Raw genomic sequence first — 25,675 nt, forward strand, 5'->3', positions numbered from 1 at the left:
CCCATGAATCATACTGTGGAGAAAAAGGGGACCAGCACGGTATCGATACGCACCACGGAGCATGAGAAGTCGGCTTTCACTGTTGTTCTTGGTTGCCACGGTAATGGACAGAAACTACTACCTATGGTAATTTTTAAGAGGAAGACACTGCCAAAAGAAAAGCTTCCACCCAGAGTCATCGTTAAGGCCAATCAAAAGGGCTAGATGGATGAGGAGAAAATGAGAGAGTGGCTGACAGAGGTGTATGTAAAGAGGCCGGATGTTTTTTTCCACACATCACCGTCCCTGTTGATCTGCGACTCCATGCGCGCCCATCTCACTGCTACTGTGAAAAACCAAGTGAAGTAAATGAATTCGGAGCTTGCCATCATTCCGGGAGAACTCACAAAAGAACTTCAACCGCTGGACGTTGGTGTAAACAGGGCTTTCAAAGTGAAGTTGCGAGCGGCGTGGGAGCGATGGATGACAGAAGGCGAACACACCTCTACTAAGAATGGGAGACAGCACCGGGGCGAGCTATGCCACCATATGTGAATGGATTGTGGATGCCTGGGCTAAGGTATCTGCTTTAACTGTTGTCCGAGCTTTTGCGAAAGCCGGCATCATTGCTGAACAGCCACCTGGCAACGAGACTGATACCGACAATGATGACAATGAGGAGAGGGAACCCGGCATGCTTGATGGCGAAATTGCCCAGCTGTTCAATTCAGACACAGAAGATGAGGACTTTGATGGATTTGTGGGAGAAGATTGATTAACAAATAATGTGAGTGTATTGTTAAATAGGGGAATAAAGCACAAGTGAACTCACTGTTTTTCTTCCGTTACCTTTTTCTATAGAGTGTATTGTTAAATAGTGGAATAGTAGAATAAAGTACACGTGAACTCACTGTTTTGCTTCCGATACCTTTTTTTTATAGAGTGTATTGTTTAGCATGTGCCTTATAATGCAGTGCGCCTTATAATGCAGTCAATGGGTCATGTACAGAAATAGTGCTGGCAGAGCTCAAACAGGAATGCCTGGCCAGAGGTTTGGACGTGAAAGGGAATAAGATTGATCTGATCAGCAGGCTTCAAGCATATCTAGATGAACACGCTGAAGACTAGGCCAATGAAGAAGATCTTCTTGGTGATGAAACTGAGGAAGAAGAGCAAAAACCTGTAGATGTTCCTGAGAAGAAAGAGGAGGGGGAGGAGGAGGAGCCTTCTGGCAAACCAGGAGAAATCTTTTGAGGATACATCTGATGAATCCTAGAGAAGTGTATTTTTGCTCTCTGACGATATTTTCCACGCTGAGTGATTAAGTTGGGATAATGAAGAGTTTGGAGATCTGGCCCTTTTGAAATTGACCCTATGTGCATATATTACATGCACTGTCGGTAAGAGTCAGTAATATCGGGTGTTGGTGGCGGTCCCTTCTCTTTCTTTCATGGATGGATGGATAATGACTCTACTTTGACTATATATTAGGAGTGATCCAGTTTAGAAATGAACTTTGGACTCATTGAATGCTATACTTAAAGCGCTACACTATACTTTTCATTTTTTGCATATTGTATCCAGCAATATTGTGTCAGCTGCTGTTTTTTTGTTCGTTTTTGCTTTTAGCGCAACAAATTTATTTTTTATTACAGAAATAGTACCCGTAATAGAGACTGCGCCTTATAATCTGGTGCGCCTTATAGTGCAAAAAAACGGTATATGATAATCTGATATATATATATATATATATATATATATATATATATATATATATATATATGTATTTATATATATATATATTTTTTTATTATTATTTTTTTTTCCACTGCTATGCTTCCTACATATCTGTATAATCTCTAAGACATTAGATTGGCGGTAGTCCTTTATGATCTGATATTTTATATATACTCTTTTTTCTTTCTTTTATGAGAGTTTTGGAAAAGTTAAAATTTTTTCAATAAAAAGCATTCTGAGAAAAAAAAAAAAAAGAAGAAAATATTATATGATGTCTTCAGTGTTACATACTTGAAGTGTTTATCCTGGCAAATTTAAAAAAAAGTAATTGCAACATATCCATGATCTATTCAAAGATCTAATATAATAATTTTCTGCATTGTAGGTTAATGGCAAGAAAAGACCCCGAGTTCTCTTTGATTAGAGCCGTATTTCCAGTGCCAAGATGGCAACGCTACTTAGCCATTCTTCAATGCATATTGCCCCTAGCAATGTCGGGACCCAGAAGCTGCGCCACCTTATTATGTATTCAAAAATTGGTTCCATTGGAACTTTCATATAGAGCGCATGCACTTTCTCCAAGCTTCGACAACGCTTCAGTGTTAAACTGCGCATACAGCTCCTCCCCTCCCCACTTTTACTTTTGGGAGCTCCGCCTGCTGTTCATTAAGGAAAGGAAGTTGTTTTCTAGTTTGACCAGCATAAGTTTTCAAAGAGCCAGTGTTACCATAGATAAAAAGTATACAGTTTATTGTATAATATGTTTGATTAATAATAACATTACAATTACGTTTCTTGAGCAAAGCATTTTTATGTTATTTGCAAATGAATTGAAGGTTTTTTTCCCCAATTTTGCACATGTCAATGCAACACTAAATAGTTAATGAGTAAAATGAATGGAAATTAAGAAAAGTAAAATCAAAAATCAGCAGAAAAACAAGGAGAAGGAAAGGGAGGTGTTAATTAGGGCTTATTAGGATTGACTAAAAGTTAATAAGGAGCTAAATAGGAAAACATTTTTGTTCAAACATTTTTATTTTTTTTACATGTAAGGTTGCTTTTACTGATATTACATGTAGATCAAAGATCACCCCTTTGATCTGCACATGAAAGAAAAATAGTAAAGACAATGTAACATCAATGCTGTTACTTTGTATAGTATTCCTTAATCCAGCTCTGAAAAAAAAGATTCATTTTACACAGCAGTGACTACACAGCAGTGGCTCAGGAGCATTGGCAGGGTAAAAAAAACTGTGCAAACGGCATACCACAAAGGTACAAGTTTTTAGTGCATATACCATATGCCTAAAGTCTGCAACTGGTTAATTATACATTTGTACTAAACCCTAGAGCCTTTGGAAAAATGCCAATATAATGGGTTACCTTTACTGAGATAAATCCCGTTTCCAGCAGCATGGCCTGGCCCTGTGTCTGCATCCATCTTTGCTGTAAGCAAGCATTTTCTACATATTAAGGGGTACTAGCAATAAATATATGCAATAAAGGGGCACATGGAAGAACGTGACACACACCGGGGGGGTCATTGATAACATTGGGTTGTTTATGAAAGGTTACATAATTTTAAAAAGATGAAAACTGCATTATACTGCAACGCATCAAAAACTCCACTTAACTGACTATTCAATAGGAATATGAATGAACTCAATATAAAAAGTGTAGCTTATAATAATTCTTCTCTGCCACTAGAGGGAACACTTGTACCTCTTTTTGTAGGATGCTTTACCAGTTTTGTAATGGAACAAGTATTTGTTGTGTACAATAGTTGTTTTCCATCCTCACTGATACAATGTAGCATACTGCACATGGCCTGCAAATATTTTTTTACAAGCTTGTACAACATAAATTAATTTTAACATTGCACTATATAGCAGTAGAAGGAAGAAAGACAGTGCCTCTGTAAAATGCTATAATTATTTTAGTGTTTATACAGTTGAAAAACTGCACTTACATATATAGAAATCTGAATTCACCCAGGATACTGAGTTTTCTCCCTAAAAGTTTCCATTATTTTTAGGGAACAATAAAAAATCCAATAGGTTTCTGCTTCATAGCCATCCTAAATACAGTTTTATTTAATATCATTTATTTTGTTTGTTGTAAAGTTTTATATTAAGATGCCCAAAAAGTGGTACAACTGTATAATAGCTCTGTGGTAATTTATGTAGTCCCAAATGAATAGCTTCTAAGAGAGGCAAAATTCCAGTGTTTGGACTCTCTTCAATTTCTAATCGCATCACATTGCATAATTACGCTACTTTAAAAAGGACAGGGGATTAAATGAATCGATTCAATTAAACAAATAGTCAGGCTCAATGCTTTTTCTCTCATTTTAGGGACCAATGAAGCACTTTCATAGTTAGTTTAATTTAAAACAACATGCAGGGAAGGTGAAGATGGAATACAGATAACTACAAATGGAACACAATGTAAACATATGTTTAACAAATTTAATAACATTGTAATACTTTCATGATTGTGGCTATATTGATTATTTGAGACCCAAGTGATTCTAATTAGGTGGCTTCACCTATTTTTTTTTTTTTTTTTTAAGTTTTTCTTTTTGGTTATATGACTACAGCTTTATTAGACAGGGTGTAGCAGTCATTAGGGCAACACTGCTTCAGTAGATCAATAGTTGAAAATTGTTGTGCTAGTAACCAAGGTATGCTCTCATGTGCAAGCACACCCAATGTGCATGAATGCATATCCTCACAATTTCACAAGCACGTTTGCAGAAGACAAGGGTTTTCACTGGACTAGCTTTACTGTACATTTTGGTGCCTTGTAGAAGATTTGTCATTTTGCTAATTCATGTTACCCTGTTCACCTATGATAGTATAGGTACATAGTAGATATGGTTGAAGAAAGACTCAGGTCCATGAACTCCACTGTGTACACATGTGTGTGTGCATGCAAACATTAGTTTGAGTATTCCAAGAATAAACTTACTCTAACTGTAAAGAACCCCTACATACTTTCATATTAAATATCCTTTCCTCCACCCTCAAGTTGTGGCTGTGTGTCCTTGTCAGAGACCTTAAAACAGTTTGTTACCATTACTACAGAGTCAGAGTCTACACCTGTATTAGAGCTTACACAGAGTTTAAAGTGGAGTTCCACCCAGAAATGGAACTTCTACTGATCGGATTCCTCCACCCCTCTGGTGCCACATTTGGCATCTTTCAGGGGGGGAGTGGATACCTGTCAAATCCAGGTATCTGCTCCCACTTCCAGGGAAAGATCTACGCAGGTCCCAGCCCCTCCTCCTTCCCCCCGCTACCTTCTGGGGGACACACAGGTCCCAGAAGGCAGCAGAGACCATTTGGAAAGCACAGCGTGACTCGCACATTTGCAGCAGGAAGAATTCCGTGAAGCCATAAGGCTTCACTTCTGGTTTCCCTTAGTAAGGATGCTGGCACCTGCACCCAGAGCTGAGGGATGGGTCAGCTTTGGGTGCCAACATCATGGGCTTCCTGGACAGGTAAGTGACCATATATTAAAAGTCAGCAGCTGCAGTATTTGTAGCTGCTAACTTTTATTTTTTATTTTTACCCGGGCAGAACTCCGCTTTAAGGATATCTACACTGAAGAAATTATAACATATTGCAGCTTACCAGTCCATAGCACATGGTAGTACATTTTCTGCAAGTACAGCAAATACCTGATTCTGCCAGAATATCTCAGATTACGTTATCAGTTTTCATAGCTAACTTCTTTGAACCACAGAACTCCTTCCCCCATGTAATGAAAATGAGGAGAAGAGCCAGTGTTTGAAGTCAAAATCAGGAGAGTGTCTCAGGGTGATGATGCTGCTCCCCAACTGATATATTACAGTGAGTGAGTGTTGTCATTCTGGACAGGAAGTGTGTTACTAGCAGAATCACAAGATAAAAATAATGGAAAACATTCTGAAAAGAAAAGAAAACTACTGCCATCACATCTAAACAGTGGTAAGCTGCAATACATAATATTTTTGGATTTGAGTTTAGAAATGCTTTAATGCCCTTTCCATACCTGCCACATTTTTGAGATGAGATTAAGGGACACCTATTAGCAAAAGTATGTAGGCATAGGACACATCCCCTGCAACGCCCCTTTAAATGCAAAATATACAAAAAAAGTTTGTTTGTTTTTTTCTTACCACTACCACTCCTTTATATTGGCTTTTTAAATATACAAATGTAGCAATTTAGAAATTGGATGACTGGGAATTACTTTTTGAAAGATAAAAGTGCATTTTATATTCAACTATATAGATCAGATCAAATGAGGGACAAATGAGGAGGAAAGAGGGACAGAGGGACTTCCAAATCAGGGACAGTCCCTCAAAATCAGGGACAGTTGGGAGCTATGCCTTTCCTCTTCTTTACATAACAGTGCCTGGGCCTGGTGATTGGCCTAAGCACTGCATTCTGGGACAAATGGAAGAAGGTCATGTGCTACCCCATTACTTCAACAGCTAGTTATATCTGAGGGCTCTAAAGGATAATCAAAGCAAGAATCTCTGAGAAAGTAGGCATCAGTGGGGAAGAAGAGAATGACACATTTTGTTTAGGCCATATTTGACCAACATATAAATGTACTGTTGATGGACCTTAAATTAGTACTAAAGTCTAAGTGTATTTTACTCTAATCCATTCTCTGCATTAAGATAAAAAAAATGCCCTACTACCTTTCCTACCCAAACCCCCCTGCTCCAGTGCTGTTTTTGGCTCCAGCATCACTCCCCTGGCTCCTGCTACTGTTAGTCAAACTGCTATGAGGATAGACCAAGGGCATGGCTTACTGACACTGTATATGTTGCTTCTACGCACCGTCTTGCTACAGGAGGCACTTAAGAAGGAGATAAGCCTACAGGCACTGCGAGAAGTAGAGACAAGTGACATTTCTGTGCAATATTGTTGTACAGAACAGGTGTGTTTGTGTGTGCCCCCCTATTTTACTTAAATAAAATGTACTCTAATATCACTTTAAAGGGTTAAAACTGATATAGATATCCTATACGAGCAGAATTGCTCACAAAGCTGTAAAAATGTAGACTTGTGTATATTTGAATAAATGACAACAAGGGATAATACCTGAGCGCTCAAAGTCTCCAGAGGACTTTCTACTCTGGGGAAAGCCATTAGAGGCATCCCCCTTGTGTCCTCAGGCTTCAGTTTAGAGGGAGTTCCATGTGTTCCCTTAAAGTTATGGACAACACACAAGCCCTACAAGATGATAAAGACATTAAAATGTAAATGTAGAAAAAAACAGCATCAATACATAATACAAAGTTTACAATTGTAAAAAAGAGTGCACAACAATTGTGCATGTTTACATACATGTTTTAGTAAATATTGATGTTAATTTATGGTCTACCTTTATGATTTCCACTAAACCAGCCATTGACACCCACACATTCACTATGGGGTTGATTTACCAAAGGCAAATCCACGTTGCACTGCAAGTGCACTTGGAAATGCAGTCGTTGTCGATCTGAGGGAGACATGCAAGGAAAATAAATTAAAAAAACAGCATTTTTTTAAAGTGACTGCACTTCCAAGTGCATTTGTAGTGCAAAGTGGATTTGTCTTTAATAAATCAACCCCTATGTTTGATTTGAAGGTGTTCAACTAAAATTGAAAATTGCCTGAAATTATACTACAATACTTATACTTAATAGCTGGTTAATCAGTTATTCTATCAATTAATGAATGCAGTGCAGTGTATGATAGCTTGCTGCATATCTTATATCTGTTTGTTACCTTGGTCACAGTGGTCAATCATTTTTGTCAATAAATTATATGCAGTAGTATCACAAATATTTACACCTCTGTGTGTTTGGTTACCTTATACACTAGTTTGTAAAATATAAACTGCAAATGAATCTCCTGAGATTACCCTTGTGTATTTGCAGAATTTTACATGATGCAATGTAATGCAAGTACAAATGTCATTAATCTCCCAGAGGGCAGAAAAACTTTTCCCTTGTACATTATCTCTAATAATTCTCCAAAATACATTAAATGAGCAATGCATGACTTTTAAAATCTAATATATATAGTATCTCATAAAAGTGAGTACCCCCCCCCCATATTTTTGTAAATATTTTATCTATTCATGTGACTTTTGTTGCCAGCGGTTTAGACATTAATGGCTATGTGTTGAGTTATTTTGAGGGGACAGCAAATGTACACTGTTATACAAGCTGTACACTCACTACTTTAAATTGTAGCAAAGTGTAATTTCTTCAGTGTTGTCACATGAAAAGATGTATTAAAATATTTACAAAAAAATGAGGGGTGTACTCAACTTTTGTGAGATACTGTGTATATATATATATATATATATATATATATATATATATATATATATATTTATTTATTATGTAAATAGTTGGTAAAGTGATGCATTCAGGAGTTAACATTAGTAAAAAGGGAGTTTTTTTTAAGCTAGCAAAATACAACTTAGGTGCCTGTCAAGTAGAAAAATCTGTAGATCTATAATATTATTTGAGACATATTTATTGTAATTAATTTTCAAAATGTTATTTTGGGATTTATGACCCCACCACCATCTAGTTAAACCAATGTTTTTCTAAATTTAAGTAAATAGTTTATTATACTATAGTACCAAACTGGGAGAGGGGAATTTCTAAAATAAATTTAAAGCCAAAGGTAAATGTATAACCAGTTTATTTGGACAGAGATTTTCTATTTTATAATCTTGGTTAAAAACTATTTTATAGAGGTTTTTTACATCTGAAGCCGTGGGAATTTTTAACTACATGCAAAAATAGAGAGGTAAATGTGTCCCAGATTCTTAGACACTTCTTATCTTTTTCTATGAACTCTTTGTAGACTATTTAATTAATTACTCTTGTATGCTACTCATTGTATTGTATTACATAAACCAATAGATGTGCAGTGCTTAATGTATGTATTATATTAAAAATATATATGTATAAACAGTTTATACAAAATGGGTAAACAAGAACCCAATGGGGGTTATTTACGAAAGGTAAATCCACTTTGCACTGAAAGTACACTTGGAAGTGCAGTCGCTCTAAATCTAAGGGGTAGATCTGAAATGAGGGGAAGCTCTGCTGATTTTATCATCCAAGCATGTGCAAGCTAAAAGGCTGTTTTTTATTTTTCTTGCATGTCCCCCTCGGATCTACATCGACTTTATTTCCAAGTGCACTTTCAGTGAAAAGTGGATTTTCCTTTAGTAAATAACCCCCAATGTCCTTGAGGTATGAGAAATTTCAAAACAACAGTCCATATTCTGTATGAAGAGAATCTTTTCCGTCTGTGATAGGCAGTAATCAGTTCCTATATATTTTAGAGCAACAGTCCAAGCATAGGAGAAAACCTATCAACATATAATTGGCAGTAGTCTTATCAGCTTACCTGAAGCAGTAAATGATAGAGCAAAATAAAATATTCATCCAGCATCACCATGTGCATTGGAACATCTTCATGTGCAAGCCTTCACCCAAACATTATACTCACCACAAATATATTTGTGTGAGCATCAATCCATGACAGAAACATAAACCTCTTCAGTGGATGTTGCAGAATGAATGGGAATGATTATTGTTGATAATGAATAATAATATTGTTGATTCTCTTATGCATGGACTGTTGCTCTAAAATATATAGAACTGATTACTGCCTATCATAGAAGGAAAAAATGATCTTCTTATATGGACTGTTATATATATATTATTGTATTACATAATTACTCATATTATTTCAAATGTTGGGTGGTTTTTCAAAAAACTGTTGTGAGCAGCCATCTGACTACCCCTTAGAGCCCGTTCACACAGGGGCAACTCAGGATCCGACTTCAGGTCGCCCCTAGTCGCCTCAAGTCACGCTACATGTAAAAATCAATGTAAGTGAATGAGAGCCGTCTTAATGCACACTCGCTCCGACTTCAGAAAAGGTTCCTATACTACTTCTATCCATCTTCTAGGCGACTGGTACCCATTGATTTCAATGGAAGTCGCCTCCAAGTCAGATCTCCGTCTATATTGAGGTGACTCTCACAGAATAATCAGCTCTAGAGAGGGAACTCCACACCAAATTTATTTAAAAAATCTGGCGTGGATTCACCTTGCAGGAGCATACCAGGTCCTTAGGTCTGGTATGGATTTTAAGGGGAACCCCCATGCCGAAAAAAAGTTTCCCCTTAAAATCTATACCAGACCTAAGGGCCTGGTATGCTCCCAGAGGGGGAATCTATGCCGTTTTTTTTTTTAATTTGGCATGCAGTTCCCCCTTGAGAGCTCATTCTCTGATTGGCCACGGCCAAAGTCGTCTGGCCTGGGGTGACTTAAAGTCGTGTTGTAAGTCGCCCCAAGCTGTGTTGACAAGTCGTGTCCAAGTTGCCTTCAAAAGGCATGCAGTTCCCCCTTGAGAGCTCATTCTCTGATTGGCCACGGCCAAAGTCATCTGGCCTGGGGTGACTTAAAGTCGTGTTGTAAGTCGCCCCAAGCCGTGTTGACAAGTCGTGTCCAAGTTGCCTTCAAAAGTCGTGTTGGAAGTCGTGTCGCCCCTGTGTGAATTTGGCTCTTAAAGTGAAATGTTGAATATAATGTATATACTGTATGTATGTTATGATGAAATGATACACCCATGAGCTGAATACTACATCATCAAATTGAGACTGAGCTGGTAAGGGTACCCACACATCTGGTAGTGAACTTCCTTAGTGCCAGTGATCTGTGCCAAATCTGAATTGCAAAGCAGGTTGCAGGTCATGTTGAACATGTTGAAATCTGAACACATTCACTCATCTCTATTTGATAGCATGTTAGCAGATTTCATTGTAGCTAATGCAAAATAACTAATAATAATAATACTAACCAACTAACTAAATAAATTTAAAAAGGCCATTAACAATAACCAGGAGCATTATCTGTTATTATCGGTTTGCTTGTCAATATGGCCAATTCCTTTAATTCATTGATGTACATCCAATATGGCCAATCCCTTTAATTTATTGATGTATATCCTGATTTATATAGGGCAAACATGTTCGGCAGTACTCTACAGATTACATAAAGGAATTTTAGTTAGCCTCTACACCAGTGGAGATTGCGGTCTTCCCATCACTGTTATTCAAGTACACTAACAAATTATTTTGTAGTTTTTGGCATATAAAAGGAAACCAGCACAAGTCTTGTGAGTAGTGCCTCACGTGGGAACCTATCCTGATCCCATTGGTCCAGTAAAGTAAATAAAAAGAACAAACCACCTAACCATTATGCTAAGTTCTTAAAACCACCTGCTATTATTATTATTGTAATCATAATTACCAAAAACAAAGCCACAGCTGTGCCCAAAATGAAGCCCCCAATAACATCAACGCAGTGGTTCCTGTATTCCGATACACGGTTAAGTCCAGTAAGGAAGGCAGAACACAAAGTTCCAAGGCAAAGGACAGGCTTTGCTAGTCTGCTGCTTTTTGTCTTAATTGTACTTGTGATATACATCTGAAATACAAAAAAAAATTGATTGTCACTTCAATTATATATTAAAGCTGTTAAAGGAAGTCTGTACTGGGAGAAAGGTGAAGACTGCCATTGTTAATCACCATCTGAAATTTGTTAGCAATCTGAAGTTCCTTTTTTTGCTCTAAACAAACACTAGAGGGCAGCAATTGTTCATAAAGACCTTTACAATTTACAATTACTCGAATTCGTAATGTCCACACACATCCTTGTGAAGCCATACGTTCAACTGGCTTTGTATGATTTTCAGGTGCTGCAGTTCTAATTCTTTGCATCTGCTAGAAGCATCTATAGAAGGACCAGACTTGGTTGTATATCCTGAGCAGGGAGGTCTCCACCTATCCCCCCCCCCTTAGGATATATTAAAATTTGTGCTCAGTAAAATTTGGTAGAAAAATAAGCTAGTTGACTAAAGGAACCGTTGGCTTCAATACTTTGAGGGACTAACCTGGAACATACATGCAGATCAGGATTTCTTACTTCAGGCTTCAATTACTGCATGATTATTCCACGTTAGTATAGTACTGAAGCTATGGAACCAATATGACAGACATAATTTAGCATTTTCAGAAAGAAGATACATTTCCTTTAAAGTGTGAATCAATCCAATTTTTGCCCTAGTTTTGGATAGAGAAGGGAAGGATCAGAACCCCTACATTTTTTATAATGCTATCGATTATCCAGAGACATCAACAGGGAAACAGAAAGCAGTAAAAAAAAGCCTTTACCTACTTAACTAAAATAAATGTAATTTCAAATTGTGGTCAAAAACAGCAAAATATAATTGGTGGAAAAGGTACAGGTGACCTACAACAATTATTTACATTGTATTGCTTTATTACATTTTTGAAGGCCCAACCTACTCAAAAGGTATTTATGTTGTAGCTGGAGCCTGGTGGGTTGAGTCAGATCCCGGTTTCTTATATGTGTTGGATACTGTCTTTGATATCATTCTGAACTCTATTGCTGTCCACCTGGGAGTTTGGGTGTTCTTGCTCACCTATATGTGTTTCAGCCTCTCCTGGTGCTCTGCTTTAATACATTAATAAATATAAGTTTTTAAATGCAAGCAGTGTAAGTACATATGACTGTAAGTACAGTAAATGCTACTGTGCCTCTTGCAGTCACACTACAGCAAGGCTTAGACTGGGGGAGAGAAAAAGGAGCCAACCTATTGTGCTCCAGAGCAAGGGGCATTGCAGATAGGAGGAGAGAGCAGAGTAAAAGAGTAGTTTCATTGATTGCTATCAATTGTCGCTGCTGTCAGAACACATTGAACATTTTTTTTCCAACATGTCCTTTTGACAAAAGTCGATCAAACAATTGACTTCTGACAAGCTGAGGCAGCGAAACACTGATAGAAATGTGTTCCGCCACTGCTGAACCGGCCAAATTTATTTGACAGTGTATGGGCAGCTTTAGTGTGTTTTCTATATTTGATTCAGAACTGTACAGTAATCTAGCATAATACTTTGACTCTGTGCAGTAGCTTCCTGTAATAAAGATCAGTCATGTGATAGGCCAACACAAAGTGGCACATAATTGTGAAGTGAAAGTAAAATTATAAATGTTTTTTAAAATTGTTTACAAATAAATATGTGAAAAGTGTGGGGTGCATTTGTGTTCAGTGTTCAGCCCCCCCCCCCCCCTCAATACTTTGTAGAACCACCTTTCACTGTAATTACAGCTGCAAGTCTTTTTGGATATGTCTCTCCCAGCTCAAGCTCTGTCAGATTGGTTGGAGAGTGTCTGTGAACAGCAATTTTCAATGTCTTGCCACAGATTCTGAATTGGATTTAGGTCTGGATTTTGACTGGGCCCTTCTAACACATGAATATACTTTGATCTAAACCATTCCATTGCAGCTCTGGCTGTATGTTTAGGGTCATTGTCCTGCTAGAAGGTGAACCGTGACCCCAGTCTGAAGTCTTTTGCAGACAGGTTTTCTACTAAGATTGCATTGTATTTGGCTCCATCCATCTTCCCATCAACTCTGAGCAGCTTACCTGTCCCTGCTGAAGAAAAGCATCCCCACAACATGATGCTGCCGCCACCATGTTTCATGGTGGGGATGGCAGGGTAATGTGCAGTGTTAGTTTTCTGCCACACATTTTGCTTTTTGGCCAAAAAGTTCAATTTCAGTCTCTTCTAACCAGAGCACCTTCTTCCACACGTTTGCTGTGGCCCCCACATTGTTTCTCATAAACTGCAAATGGGACTTCTTATGGCATTCTTTCAACAATGGCTTTTTACTTGCCACTCTTCAATAAAGGCCAGATTTGTGGAGTGCATGACTAATAGTTGTCCCCTGGACAGATTCTCCCCCCTGAGCTGTGGATCTCTGCAGATCCTCCAGATCCTCTCTGATGAATGTTCTCCCTGACTGGCCTGTCAGTTTACATGGATGGCCATGTCTTGGTAGGTTTGCAGTTGTTCCATACTCTTTCCATTTTCGGATGATGGATTGAACAGTGCTCTGTGAGATATTCAAAGTTTGGGATTTTTTTTTTATAACCTGACCTTGCTTTAAACTTCTCCACAACTTTATCCCTGACCTGTCTGGTGTGTTCCTTGGCCTTCACAATGCTGTTTATTCATTAAGGATCTGTAACAAACCTCTGAGGGCTTCACAGAACAGCTGTTTTTATACTGAGATCAAATTACACACAGGTGGACTACTATTACTACTACTGCTACTACTTACTAATAAGGTGATTTCTGAAGGCCATTGGTTCCACTAGATTTTAGTTAGGGGTATAAGAGTAAAGAGGGCTGAATACAAATGCACACCACACTTTTCACATATTTATTTGTAAAAAAAATTGGAAAACCATTTATCATTTTCCTTCCACTTCATAATTATGTGCCACTTTGTGTTGGTCTATTACACAAAATCCCAATAAAATACATTTACGTTTTTGGTTATAACATGACAAAATGTGGAAAATTTCAAGGGGTGTGAATACTTTTTCAAGGCACTGTGTGTGTGTGTGTATATATATATATTATATTATATGTATATTCATACACACACACACACACACACACACATTTTTTAAGTCCCTGTGATTATATAAATGCTGTATTTTCATTTCATGATTGAGAGTACTTACCGTGGTATATAGCGCAGAGTAGATACTTAAAGCAGCATGTTTAGAAGGAAATGAGCGCCTGGCCTTGTCTATCATTTCTGGATCACCAGTACAAATGTTTCCGTTGCCCATAAACTGATGATGAGCAAGACAGTCTATTCCAGTATAGTTCGGTTTACAGACAGTCAAAAAATACGGAGTGAGATTGCCCGTTACTACTTGACCAGCATTTACAAAAATGTCAGTTGCAAATAACCCGAATGCAAAAACCCCTAGAATGTTGAAGAAACAGGAAAAATTAGATAAATTTAGCATTATAGTGTTGTCAATGATGCTAATAAACATGACGTTGTTTAAAGTAAAATCAAAACATGTGGATTTATTGCATCACAGTCCTTTTTTTATAATGTTTAATATGAATAATTCAACTGAAATTAAACAGGAAGTTGGGACTTTAAATGAGGTGGTTGACTCGTGTAGAAAATAATCAGATTTTATTGTTAGAATACAAAGTATAAAAATACATAACAATGGTATAATTCATGTAAAAGGATCAATGTATATGTGGACACCTCAGTGCATGCGTACAACAATAATACGATCGTATTTACAGTTATATACATGGTCAGCACATAACTACAATAAATTAGTTTTAGCACTTGGATCAGTGGCGGAATTACCAGGGTCACAACAGTCACACTTGCGACAGGGCCCTGGCATTCCGTCACTGTTGGGGTGCCCAGTGGGGTTGCTATTCACACATCTCTGAGCGGAGAACATTTCTCTCATTGAATAGGACACCAGAGACATTGGCCTTGACAATTCTATTTACCTTTCTGTCTGTCCTCTCTTGCATGGGAATAGAGAGGACACAGCTGATCTGCTCCCCCTTCTCCCCCATCCCCTGTGCTCCATAGGAAATGTGAGTTCATTAGCTTCACACTTGACTGCCCACAGAGCACACACAGAAGAGGGGAGGGGAGAAGGGGGAGCAGATCAGCTGTGTGTCCTCTGTCATCCCATGTGAGAGAGGATGGACAGAGTGGGAAATAGAACTGTCAATGCCAGTGTCTCTGTGCTGCTGTTCCGTGAGAGACATGCTCTCCCCTCAGAGCTGTGCGGTCCTGAGAAGGCAGGCGGCACTTATGGGCACTGATAGGATTCACTGATGAGCACTGATATAAGGCACTGATGGACACTGATAGAAGGCACTGATGGGCACTGATAGAAGGCACTGATGAGCACTGACAGAAGGCACTGATGGGCACTGATAGAAGGCACTAATGGGCACACATAGACGGCACTGATAGAATGCACTGATGGGCACTGATAGGAGGCACTGATGAACACTGATAGAAGGCACTGATAGGCACTGATAGGAGGCAATGATGAGCACTGATAGGAAGCATTGATGGGCACTGATAAAAGGCATTGATGGGCACTGATAGGAGGCACTAATGGGCACTGATAAAAGGCACAGATCATCACTGAGGGGATGCACCAATGTGCACTGATAGGAGGCACTAATGAGCACTGTTAGGAAGCACTGATGGGCACTGATAGAAGACACTGATGGGCACTGAAAGAATGCATTGATGGGCACTGAAAGAATGCATTGATGGGCACTGATAAAAGGCACCGATGAGCACTGATGGCAGACACCAATGGGCACTGATAGGAGGCACTGATGGGCACTGATAGGAAGCATTGATGGGCACTGATAAAAGGCATTGATGGGAATTGATAGGAGGCACTAATGGGCACTGATAAAAGGCACCGATGAGCACTGATAGGAGGCACTCATGGGTACTGATAGGAGGCACTGATGAGCGCTGATAGGAAGCATTGATGGGCACTGATAAAAGGCTTTGATGGACACTGATAGGAGGCATTTACGGGCACTGATAGGAGGCACTAATGGGCACAGATATACCGCATTGATGAGCACTGATAGGCAGAACTGATAGGAGGCACTAATGTTCACTGATAGGCTGCACTGATAGGTGGAACTGATGGGCACTAATAGGTGGCACTAATGGGCACTAATGAACACTGATAGGCAGAACTCAGGCAGTAATGATGGGCACTGATGGGCAGCATTGAAGAGTACTGATGGGTAGCACTAATGGATGGCATTAATAAGCGCTGATAGGTGATGCTGATAGGCAGAAATGATGGGCACTAATAGGCGGCATTAATGAGCACTGCTAGGGTAACACTTTTAGGTGGAATTGATGGGCACTGATAGACAGCATTAATGAGCACTGATAGGCAGCATTTATGGGCAATAAGAGGTGGCATAGATGAGCACTGATAGATTGCACTGATGATTGGGGCACTGATTATCAGTGTAAACAATTTACGGACATTCTTGACAGTTAAGGCAGTACTTCCCTAACACACACACAGCGTGGGAGGAAAGGGCTGCAGATACCTGACAAGTCTGTTTACATGTGATCAGATGATCACATGGAAAAGGGCTGCTGTGATTGCACTGGATGCATGTCCCAGGGGGCATGCAGTAAGCATGGTTTTGGGAGGATGTCCATGGACACACTCCCAAAATTAGAAGCCCAGGGCTTGGATGCAAGGGGGGCAAGGGGGCCCATCATGGTTTCTTGCACCGGGGCCATGAATGTTCTAGTTATGCCTCTGACTTGGATGTCGTTTTGGAAGAATATACAGACACCAAGCAGATAATGTGGTTGATAGGCTAAAGGAGTAGAGCATGTAAGGCTTCATTCACACCAGAGTGTATAGTTTTCAGGTGTTTTTCAGTCGTTTTTTCAGGCGTCTTTCTGCTTTTTAGGTCCAAATGCCACCAATGTAAAAAGCAGTAAAACGCCTGTAATCTGCCTCAAAAGAAACTCATGTACTTTTTTGAGCTTCAGAAATTTTACTTCAGGCAATAGAATACTCAGATGTAAACAGGGGCCATTTAAACGAATGGGATTTTGCTTGTTGGGCATTTTGGAGCTTTTGAGATGAGCGTTTTACGAGCGTTTTATGAGCTGAAAATGCTCAGGTGGAATGCAGCCTAAATTAAATTTTCACTTAGTGAATTAAGTAAAGCTGTGCAGATGTCAATCTTCCAATCATGTGTGAAATTACATTTTGTATCTTCTTTACCCAGTCATTTTTGGACATCTTCAATGGGAATAGTGTACCTTTTGGCTTTTTTTTTTTTTAACTTTGATAGGTATCCTCTGTTGCATATTGTCTGATATACAGTTTGTTGGACTAGATTTAGTAATGGAATGGAAAATAATCTTTAACAGTCAGGCAGGATAAGATCATATGAACCTGTAGCTTTGATTCATACTTAGGTTCCTATCTGAAATTGTAAAATGTGGGTTTTACGGGCTATAGGATGCAAAGGGACATTTTCAAGCTTATTCAAAAATGCAAAGACCAAACTTCAAGTATTGTAATCCAATGTAGCCAAGCAGATTACATCTTCTAATTTATTGACTTTATTAAAAAGAGAAATGTTTTTTTTACAGATTTTGAACTTTGCAATTTATTTTACACTATGTTATTGAATAAGCTCAAATGACATGCCATGATTCTTTGTTAATTGGATAGCAAATAATTTATGCTCTTTAGCTTTGTGTCTCACTATGTTATCAGAAAGGGGGGGGGGGGGGGGCATGTGGACTATCTCGGTACAGGTAAAGTATTTAAACAAACACACATATTATATATATATATATATATATATATATATATAAAAATATGACAACGTTTATTGATACAAAAACAACAACATTGATATCTAAAACTGCAGATGGTATAGTATTTCAACTAGTTTCGCTGTGAACAGCTTCGTCAGGAAATACAGTAAATACATCTGAAAAGATATAAATAAATATCACATAATAGGACAAAAACAACTGAGTATATTAAAGTAACAATATAAATGGGGAGTAAAGTAACAAACTATTTTTTTACCGCAGTAGGCCACTCCCCCCCCCAGACTCTCAAATTTCTATTACATTTAATTTGGCTGATGGTAAACTAGGTATTTTTTTTAATTTATTTTTTGTTGTGAGGCCACACAATTATCACATCACTATATTATCAAACAAAACAAATATGACAAATTTAAAGAAGCTAAATAAAACATGAGCTCAAGTTACAATATGCAAGGTTTACAATATAAGTGCTCTATATCATGGATAGCATGTTTTTTAGCTCATTACTGTCAAATGTGAGCTAAACAAAATATTATCAATCCAGTACAGCAAAATATACAGATAATAAATAAACTTCAGTCCATACCATTAATTAAATACCCAAAGTCAATGTTGCTAGTTGCACAAGCATTTGATTAGTCTGCTGCAAAAAGCTGAGCTTGTTGGTAAAGCAGACTATCTGATGCCCAAATGGAATCCCACAAATTCAGCTCTGTGGCAGTGTGCCAGACATCAATATTATCACAGACAAGTAAAGTTCAAGGATATCTGAAAGTTATAGAATTAACCCAATACATTGTAGACTGAATTGTATGTTAGGAACAGAATACACTCGGAAAAATATACAATAAAATAAAATAAGATGATAAACACAGACGTATACAAATAATGAATTAGCATTGTGAATGTTTTTTAATGAGTACCTTGTTAAAGGAGAGGTTTAGTGTGTATAAAAAAACAAACCTTCATACTCGTCTTTATGGCATGATGCTGCAGCTGTCCCAAGTTGGTTCCAAGACCAAGAACCAAGTGATCACATGACTGCTTAGTTCTTGGCCTGCTCAGAGCGGTGAGTGGTGACTGTCAGTCACCACTCTGCTCTCTGCCCCTCCAGGAATCCATGGAGTGCCAGTCAGGAGAGGGGGCTGTCAGATTTGACTCTCGGCTGTCTGCAAGAACCAAAGCCAGCTGTCAATCAGGCGACTAGGCCGGTCCTAACAATATGGTTGGGATCGTTCCAGAATCTGGAGTGGAGCTGACTTTGGGTCATAAAAGAGCAAAACTAAGTGCATTCATGTGACCCATAACAGAAGTATGGCCAAACAGCTTTGACCATACTTCCCTTTTAAAGGTCCATTGTGGTCACACAAGTTTGTGTTACATTTACACTGAATTAGTAGACACAGGGGGTTATTTACGAAAGGCAAATCCACTTTGCACTGAAAGTGCACTGCAAGCGCACTTGGAAGTGCAATTGCTATAAATCCGAGGGAAATATGCAAGGAAAATAAAAAACAGCATTTAAGCTTACACATGAAGTTGTAGTCGCTGTAAATCTGAGGGGTAGATCTGAAATGAGGGGAAGCTCTGCTGATTTTATCATCCAATTATGTGCAAGCTAAAATGCTGTTTTTTATTTTCCTTGCATGTCCCCCTCGGATCTACAGTGACTTTACTTCCACGTGCACTTTCAGTGCAATTGCAGTGCAAAGTGGATTTTTCTTTAGTAAATAACCCCCAGTGTCACTACAGGACACAATTTAACATTTTCTTATGGCGGTCATGGTGAGATTTTGTAATTCATCCAGTACATACTAGATAATATGCTCCCTGGAAAATCTTCAAAGAAATTAACTATTCTCCTATTAAGTACCAGCCAGGTTCCTAGGTACCCTGTATGCACCTCTCATCGTGCAAAGGCTCACCCAGTTCTGACAGGTTGAATGGTGTTTAACCTCACAGCCAGTCCCCTTCTAGAGCACCACATTCTCTCTATTTTCCTCAAGGTACTGATCTCTTTTCTTACTCAGAGTCAGAATACTCAACATGGATGAGCAGCATTCCTTTCAGATGCACATTCCTTGGCACCATTGTATGACAATGATCGATTCCACTACAACTAGTCGTTTCCACATCAAATAAACAAGAAACAAGTGGCTGCAGTCTGGCCCAGAAGAATTATAAAAGTCTCTAAATCTTGATACATTCGATTTGATAAAACTCAGACTAAAGTAACTGTTTCTTGGATAGCCTTAGCTTGTGAATTTGTCAGCAATAGAATGAACTGGTTGATTTTACTTGCTGCCTAGAATTGCTCTTTGAGTAATCCAATGATAAAATATTAATGTTTTGAACCATACTTTTTATGAAAAGTTGCAGCTTAAATTTTATGATAACTCCATCTTTATATCACAATTTTCATTCTGTAGATAGCAAAATGACTTTTGTATAACTCATTTGCTCATTTTGGTGGCTTATGCAAATGTAGAGCTACCCTCCATAGGAGCCAATGGATAGGAAGAGTCCTCGCTTCTTTGCCTTGGCCATCTCAAAAACTCAGCCCCTCTGACATTCCAGGTTGAATGTACAAACATACAAAATCACAGGAAATAACTGAATGTAATACTTAATACACAATATTAGTGCTATATCAAAGACAATTCAATATAGTTTATGTGACAGACCGCCTGGCACCAGGCCTGGGTGCTTCCTCCAAGATACAGCTTCCTCCACTCTGGAACCAGGAACCAGGTATTATAGCTAAGCACTGCACCCAAGAACTAGAAAACACTAGCTTAGGTGTAAGCCAGAACTGATTTTTGTAAATTCACACAGAATATATACCACACAAAATCAGGTAAGAGCTTGATCACATTATCCTAAACAATGCAAACTGTAAACAGTAATATCAGTACCTCTAATGAACAGCTACTATAAACATAAACAGTAATCTAATTAACAAAACAACCCACAACAGTTTGGTAACAAAGTAAAGTGGACCAATGCTAGTCACATCTCCAAGAGGAATAGCAGACAGATAGAAACATCATGTGACTCAATTAACAATGGTAATTCACATATAGAAGGTAAACAATGGGGAAATTATACCATGAGAGAAAGACACATTAGTAAACAGATTATAGCAGGAGACCCCAGCATCAGGTTGTTTTGAGTTGATTATGTTAACATCTGCTCTGAGTTTCTGAGTGGGGGGGGGGGGGGGTTTGGAGCAGTTAATGCTGCTTTGGGCATAGAGGCCCCAGATCTGTATCCACCTCCTAGGTTCCCAGTGACTGTGTGCTTTGGGGAGACATGGCACCAAATCCAAAGCAAAACCACTCCAAAGGTCATCCAAGCACACACCTCCCAAAGAGTAGAGCCCCGTTTGAAGCCAGGGCCCATTGTCAGTAGGCAAGAGGCTACCCTGCAGTCCCTTGCAAAAGACCCTGCCCCGAGTTGGGTCTTTCACAGTTGGTAACTAGATAATAATAAAATTGATTAACAATGAGAATAACACAATTTAGCATACAAAGTGATTAACAGTAAGGACTAGGAATAAGATGACATTTGGCATCCAGATCAGCATAAACAGTAGCAAGGCAACCTCAAGTGCAACAGTGAGCAGTAATAAAGTTTAATCTGAGTGCTAGAACTATACTGCCAGAGTGCGTTTATGGTGGTGATGCTAGTCCTAAATTGACTGGGTATGCATACTCCAAAAGAAAAGGAGGATGGTAGCAGAGGGGGGAGGGGAACAAATGAGCTTGTAGAATAATTACTAAAGGAGGGCAGTCCTTTAAGATGTTTTTCTGCCAGCTATCATTAGGGTCCTTTAAGTGTCTTTGCACTTAAAGCATCTGTTAACCCAAAAAATAAATAAAGATCCTGTTACCTTAAAGCATGTTATACAGCACAGTGTTTGTGGTGTGTCATTTGTGGTCGTTTGTGGTGTGTCATTTGGACTCCTATATCACCTAAAAAATACCTTGTTATGTACCCCCTTCTTGGGGTTACAAGGAATATTCTCCCCAAGAGGGTTGTCATAAATACTGGCTGCAGGGACCTTGTTATATTTATCTCTAGGGTCTATTCCCTTGTGTTTGCACCACACCATCTTCCCAGGGTTTAGTAGCCGCGTCTGTGGAACTCTTGCCTAGCTACAGTAGAGACTGCTCCTGGGTACATTTTACCAGTTGTTGCTCCTTACCTTGGAGGATGTCGCTTTTTGGACTGTATCATCTTGGGGATTGAAGCTATCAAATGGTACCCTGGAATTGCCGCCTCTACCTCGGGATCACCCTGATAGCATACTGTTTGTGTGTCTCTGTTCCATGTACTCCTATGTCAGTGCACTGCTGAGCTGTCTGGGGTGGACATTGTTTAGGATAATGTGATCAAGCTTGTATCTGATTTTGTTTGGTATAAATTCTGTTTGAATTTTTTTAATAAAGACTGTTCCTGTTTGCACCTATGCTAGTGTCATCTAGTTCTTGGGTGCAATTCACAGGTATAATCCCTTTTTCCTGTGTTCCAGCAGGAAGGAAGCAGCTCTCTGGTGGAGATACCCAGTCGGGATGTCAGGAGTCCATCACAGTCTCCTTCTCCATAGTACTGTAGCCCCATAGCTTGCTATGCTAAAATTCTAAAACTCATTGAAATTTAGAGTAGCATTTGCTTGAAGCAGGAATATAATACGACAGAAAATTAAAAATGAACAGCTGTTAAACTCAGTATCAAAGCAAGCTAGTCATTTTTAGTGGGCGTGCAACCATATTAACATGACTAAAAGGAATTGTTCATTGCAAGACTTTTACACTGTCAAGCCATAATGTTATCAACCTCCACACAGCTGTCAGTTACCGTGTAAAAGTTCACACCAAACTCTCATTATAAGAAAAAATGTGTTTTATTGATGACATTATTCTCGTGAAACAAATGTTAAACGAATGGGTATGCAAGCAATTACATTCTGTTTGCTCAGTGGGCTAAATTACTATACTATACCAATGCCCGAGACCAAGTATCATTCCAACAGTAGTAAATATGTACAAAAGTGTGTGTCCTGATGTAATATTTAACCGGCTTGAATGGGGCATTGCCAAAGAAATGCAATACTGGTAGCAATGCCACAATGCCCAGATTACAAAGGCTACACTCTGTATGAGCTTCCAGTTATTTTCCAGTAGCAGCGTACTCAGTCTCTGGATACTGTATGCTCTTGGTTGAAAAAGACTTTATGTTCTTTGTGAACAACACATCCAAGTGTCAACTGGTCCTAAAAAAAATGGATATCTTAACAGACAGTGTTTTTTAAAATCCTCTTGCAACTATAATGCAATTGGCTACAGTAGCACATGTTGCCATTATTTGAGTATGGGTTTGCTTTAACCACTTTAACACTGAGCACTTCCCCCTCCCTCCTCCTTACTGCATAAGGCAATTTTCTGCTTTTAGTGCTGTTGCACTTTGAATGACAATTGCACTGTAGTGTCTGTTATAAAATGTTGCAAATAAGTAATTTTCACTCATGTGCGCTGATAAGGGCTGCACGGATGGGCACTGATAGGCTGCACTAATAGGCAACTGATGAGGCTGCATTGATGGGCACTTATGGGCAATAATGAGGCTGCACCGATGAGGCGACACTGATAGGCACTGGTGAGGTGGCACTGATGGCAACTGATAATCTGCACTGATGGGCGCTGATGAAGCTGCACAGATGAGACGGCACTAATGGGCACTGATAGGCAGCACTGATGGGCATTGATAGGCACTGATGGGGCTGCACTGATCATCAGGGCACTTTCAGCTCTTGGGTGTTGCCATGTTCTCGGGTAGGACAATCCCTGCAAGACCTCTCCCCTCTACAAACTGACATTTTCAAATACAACTCCTACCCCTATGTTGCTAAACAAACCTACTACACCACTCTCATCAAAACCCTCTCATCCAATGCTTATCAATTCTTTTCTACCCTTACTTCCTTGCTACACCCCCACTGCCTCCACCCACTAACTTACTGGCTACGAGATTGCTAGTCATTTCAAAAACAAGATCGACACAATTCGTGTCCAGATCTCCAGTGTCCAGCTTTCTCCTCCAACCAACATACCAGGTCCAACACCATACTCAGTACTTTACTCCTTCGACCATGTTACCACCAACGAAGTTGCCCTCTTCACCAACTGTACCCTGAACCCTGTCCTCTCACAATTACTATGGCCCCTTACTGCTCTATTGTAAACTCTAACCCATACGTTCAACTTCTCCCTCTCCACCAGCACCTTTCCCTCCCTGCTCAAAAATGTACTGGTTATCCCCATACTTAAAGATGCTCTAAAGGCTCAAGGTTTTTTCCCTTTTACCTTCATGCATTCTAAGCATGAAGGTAATCGACCTTCTGTGTGCAGCAGCTCCTCCAGCCCCCCTAATACTTACCTGGGCTCTGTCTTCCTCCGACGATGTGCCCAAGAGCCTTGGCTTTCTAGGGACTCTCCCTCCTTATTGTAAGTATACATATATACAGTGCTTACAGAAATAAATGTACTCATATAAAGTGCTTAGGTGCTCATAAAATATATTTCTAGAGTGCTTCACATCTAAATGAAAAAAACTCAAATCTCAAATATTGTGCAAAGTGCTCAAATCAGAATAAAGTACTTTAGTTCTCCAATGATAATTCCAGATGCTGTGTGCCACGCTCCCCTCTTGTGACCCCACTCACCAGAAAATACGGACCCTCAGCTTTGCAGTCTGTGGGTCATAAACGCTTGTGATCTATTGACCTGGTGAGATGGGATGAATTCCTCAGAATCCAACAGGCTCCCAAAAATAGAAAGAGAAGCTGATAGTGAAGTACTGCAGGTTCACACAATAAGCACATTACAGGCTCCACTTACTAGACAATAGAAGGAACAGGCATCAGTAAAGTGAACAGCTCTTCCGGGTTCGCCGCTGCTCGGCGTGCTTTTCACGGAGGGCGGAAGTCACATCAGTGGTTCAAAATAGCCGGAAATTAGTTAATGCGTTTTGCCCCTCCCCCAAGGCGTCATCAAGGACATTAAGTTTCAGTATATCTCCCTCCTTATTGGCTGAGACAGCAGCAGGAGACATTGGCTCCCACTGATGTCAATCACAGCCAGTGAGCCAATGAGGAGAGAGAGGGGATGAGGCCGAGCTGTGGTTCTGTGTGCAAGTTGCAAGCTGCTTGCTCTGGGTGCACTTGGCCGAAGGGAGAGGCCAGGAGCACTGGCAGGGGACCTGAGAAGAGTAACGGAGCTGCTCTTTCCAAAAAATGACACAGAGCAAGTAAGTATAACATGCTTGTTATTCGAATAAAAACTCCTTTAATATGACTTTAAAAAATCCTCACTGGACCCCACCTGTTTGAATAACTTAAGATTAATCTCCCTATTCCTGTTTGCCTCCAAGCTTTGTGAATGCCTTGTCCACAACTGTATGAGTTGCTATTTTACCGACAACAACCTTCTCGATTCCCTACAATCTTGCTTCTGCCCACATCATTCCGCTGAAACTGCCCTACTAAAACTCACTAATGACCTACTAACTGCTAAAAGAAATGACCATGACTCAATACTTATACTCTCAGCCCTTGTACACACGGTCGGACATTCCGACGGAAAATGTCT

At 39.4% G+C, this 25,675-nt stretch overlaps 1 protein-coding gene across 2 annotated transcripts in view; it reads right to left on the reverse strand.

Moving 5' to 3' along the window:
• PLPPR1 (phospholipid phosphatase related 1) overlaps nt 1-25,675 on the reverse strand; it is a 243,565-nt gene that overhangs the window by 4,619 nt on the left and 213,271 nt on the right. Inside the window, exons 5-8 of one of the 2 annotated variants that reach the window (XM_077475270.1) lie at nt 14,353-14,603; nt 11,045-11,221; nt 6,816-6,947; nt 3,100-3,162 (exon numbers count right to left, since the gene is read on the reverse strand). In XM_077475270.1, the coding sequence (XP_077331396.1) occupies nt 3,100-3,162; nt 6,816-6,947; nt 11,045-11,221; nt 14,353-14,603 (623 nt within the window). The remainder of the gene's footprint in view (nt 1-3,099; nt 3,163-6,815; nt 6,948-11,044; nt 11,222-14,352; nt 14,604-25,675) is intronic. The other variant, XM_077475271.1, reaches the window with a different exon arrangement.

The sequence above is a fragment of the Lithobates pipiens genome, unplaced genomic scaffold, assembly GCF_037356315.1.
Source record: "Lithobates pipiens isolate NorthernLeopardFrog02 unplaced genomic scaffold, aLitPip1_a1.2 Scaffold_13, whole genome shotgun sequence".
Classification (NCBI taxonomy): Eukaryota; Metazoa; Chordata; class Amphibia; order Anura; family Ranidae; genus Lithobates; species Lithobates pipiens.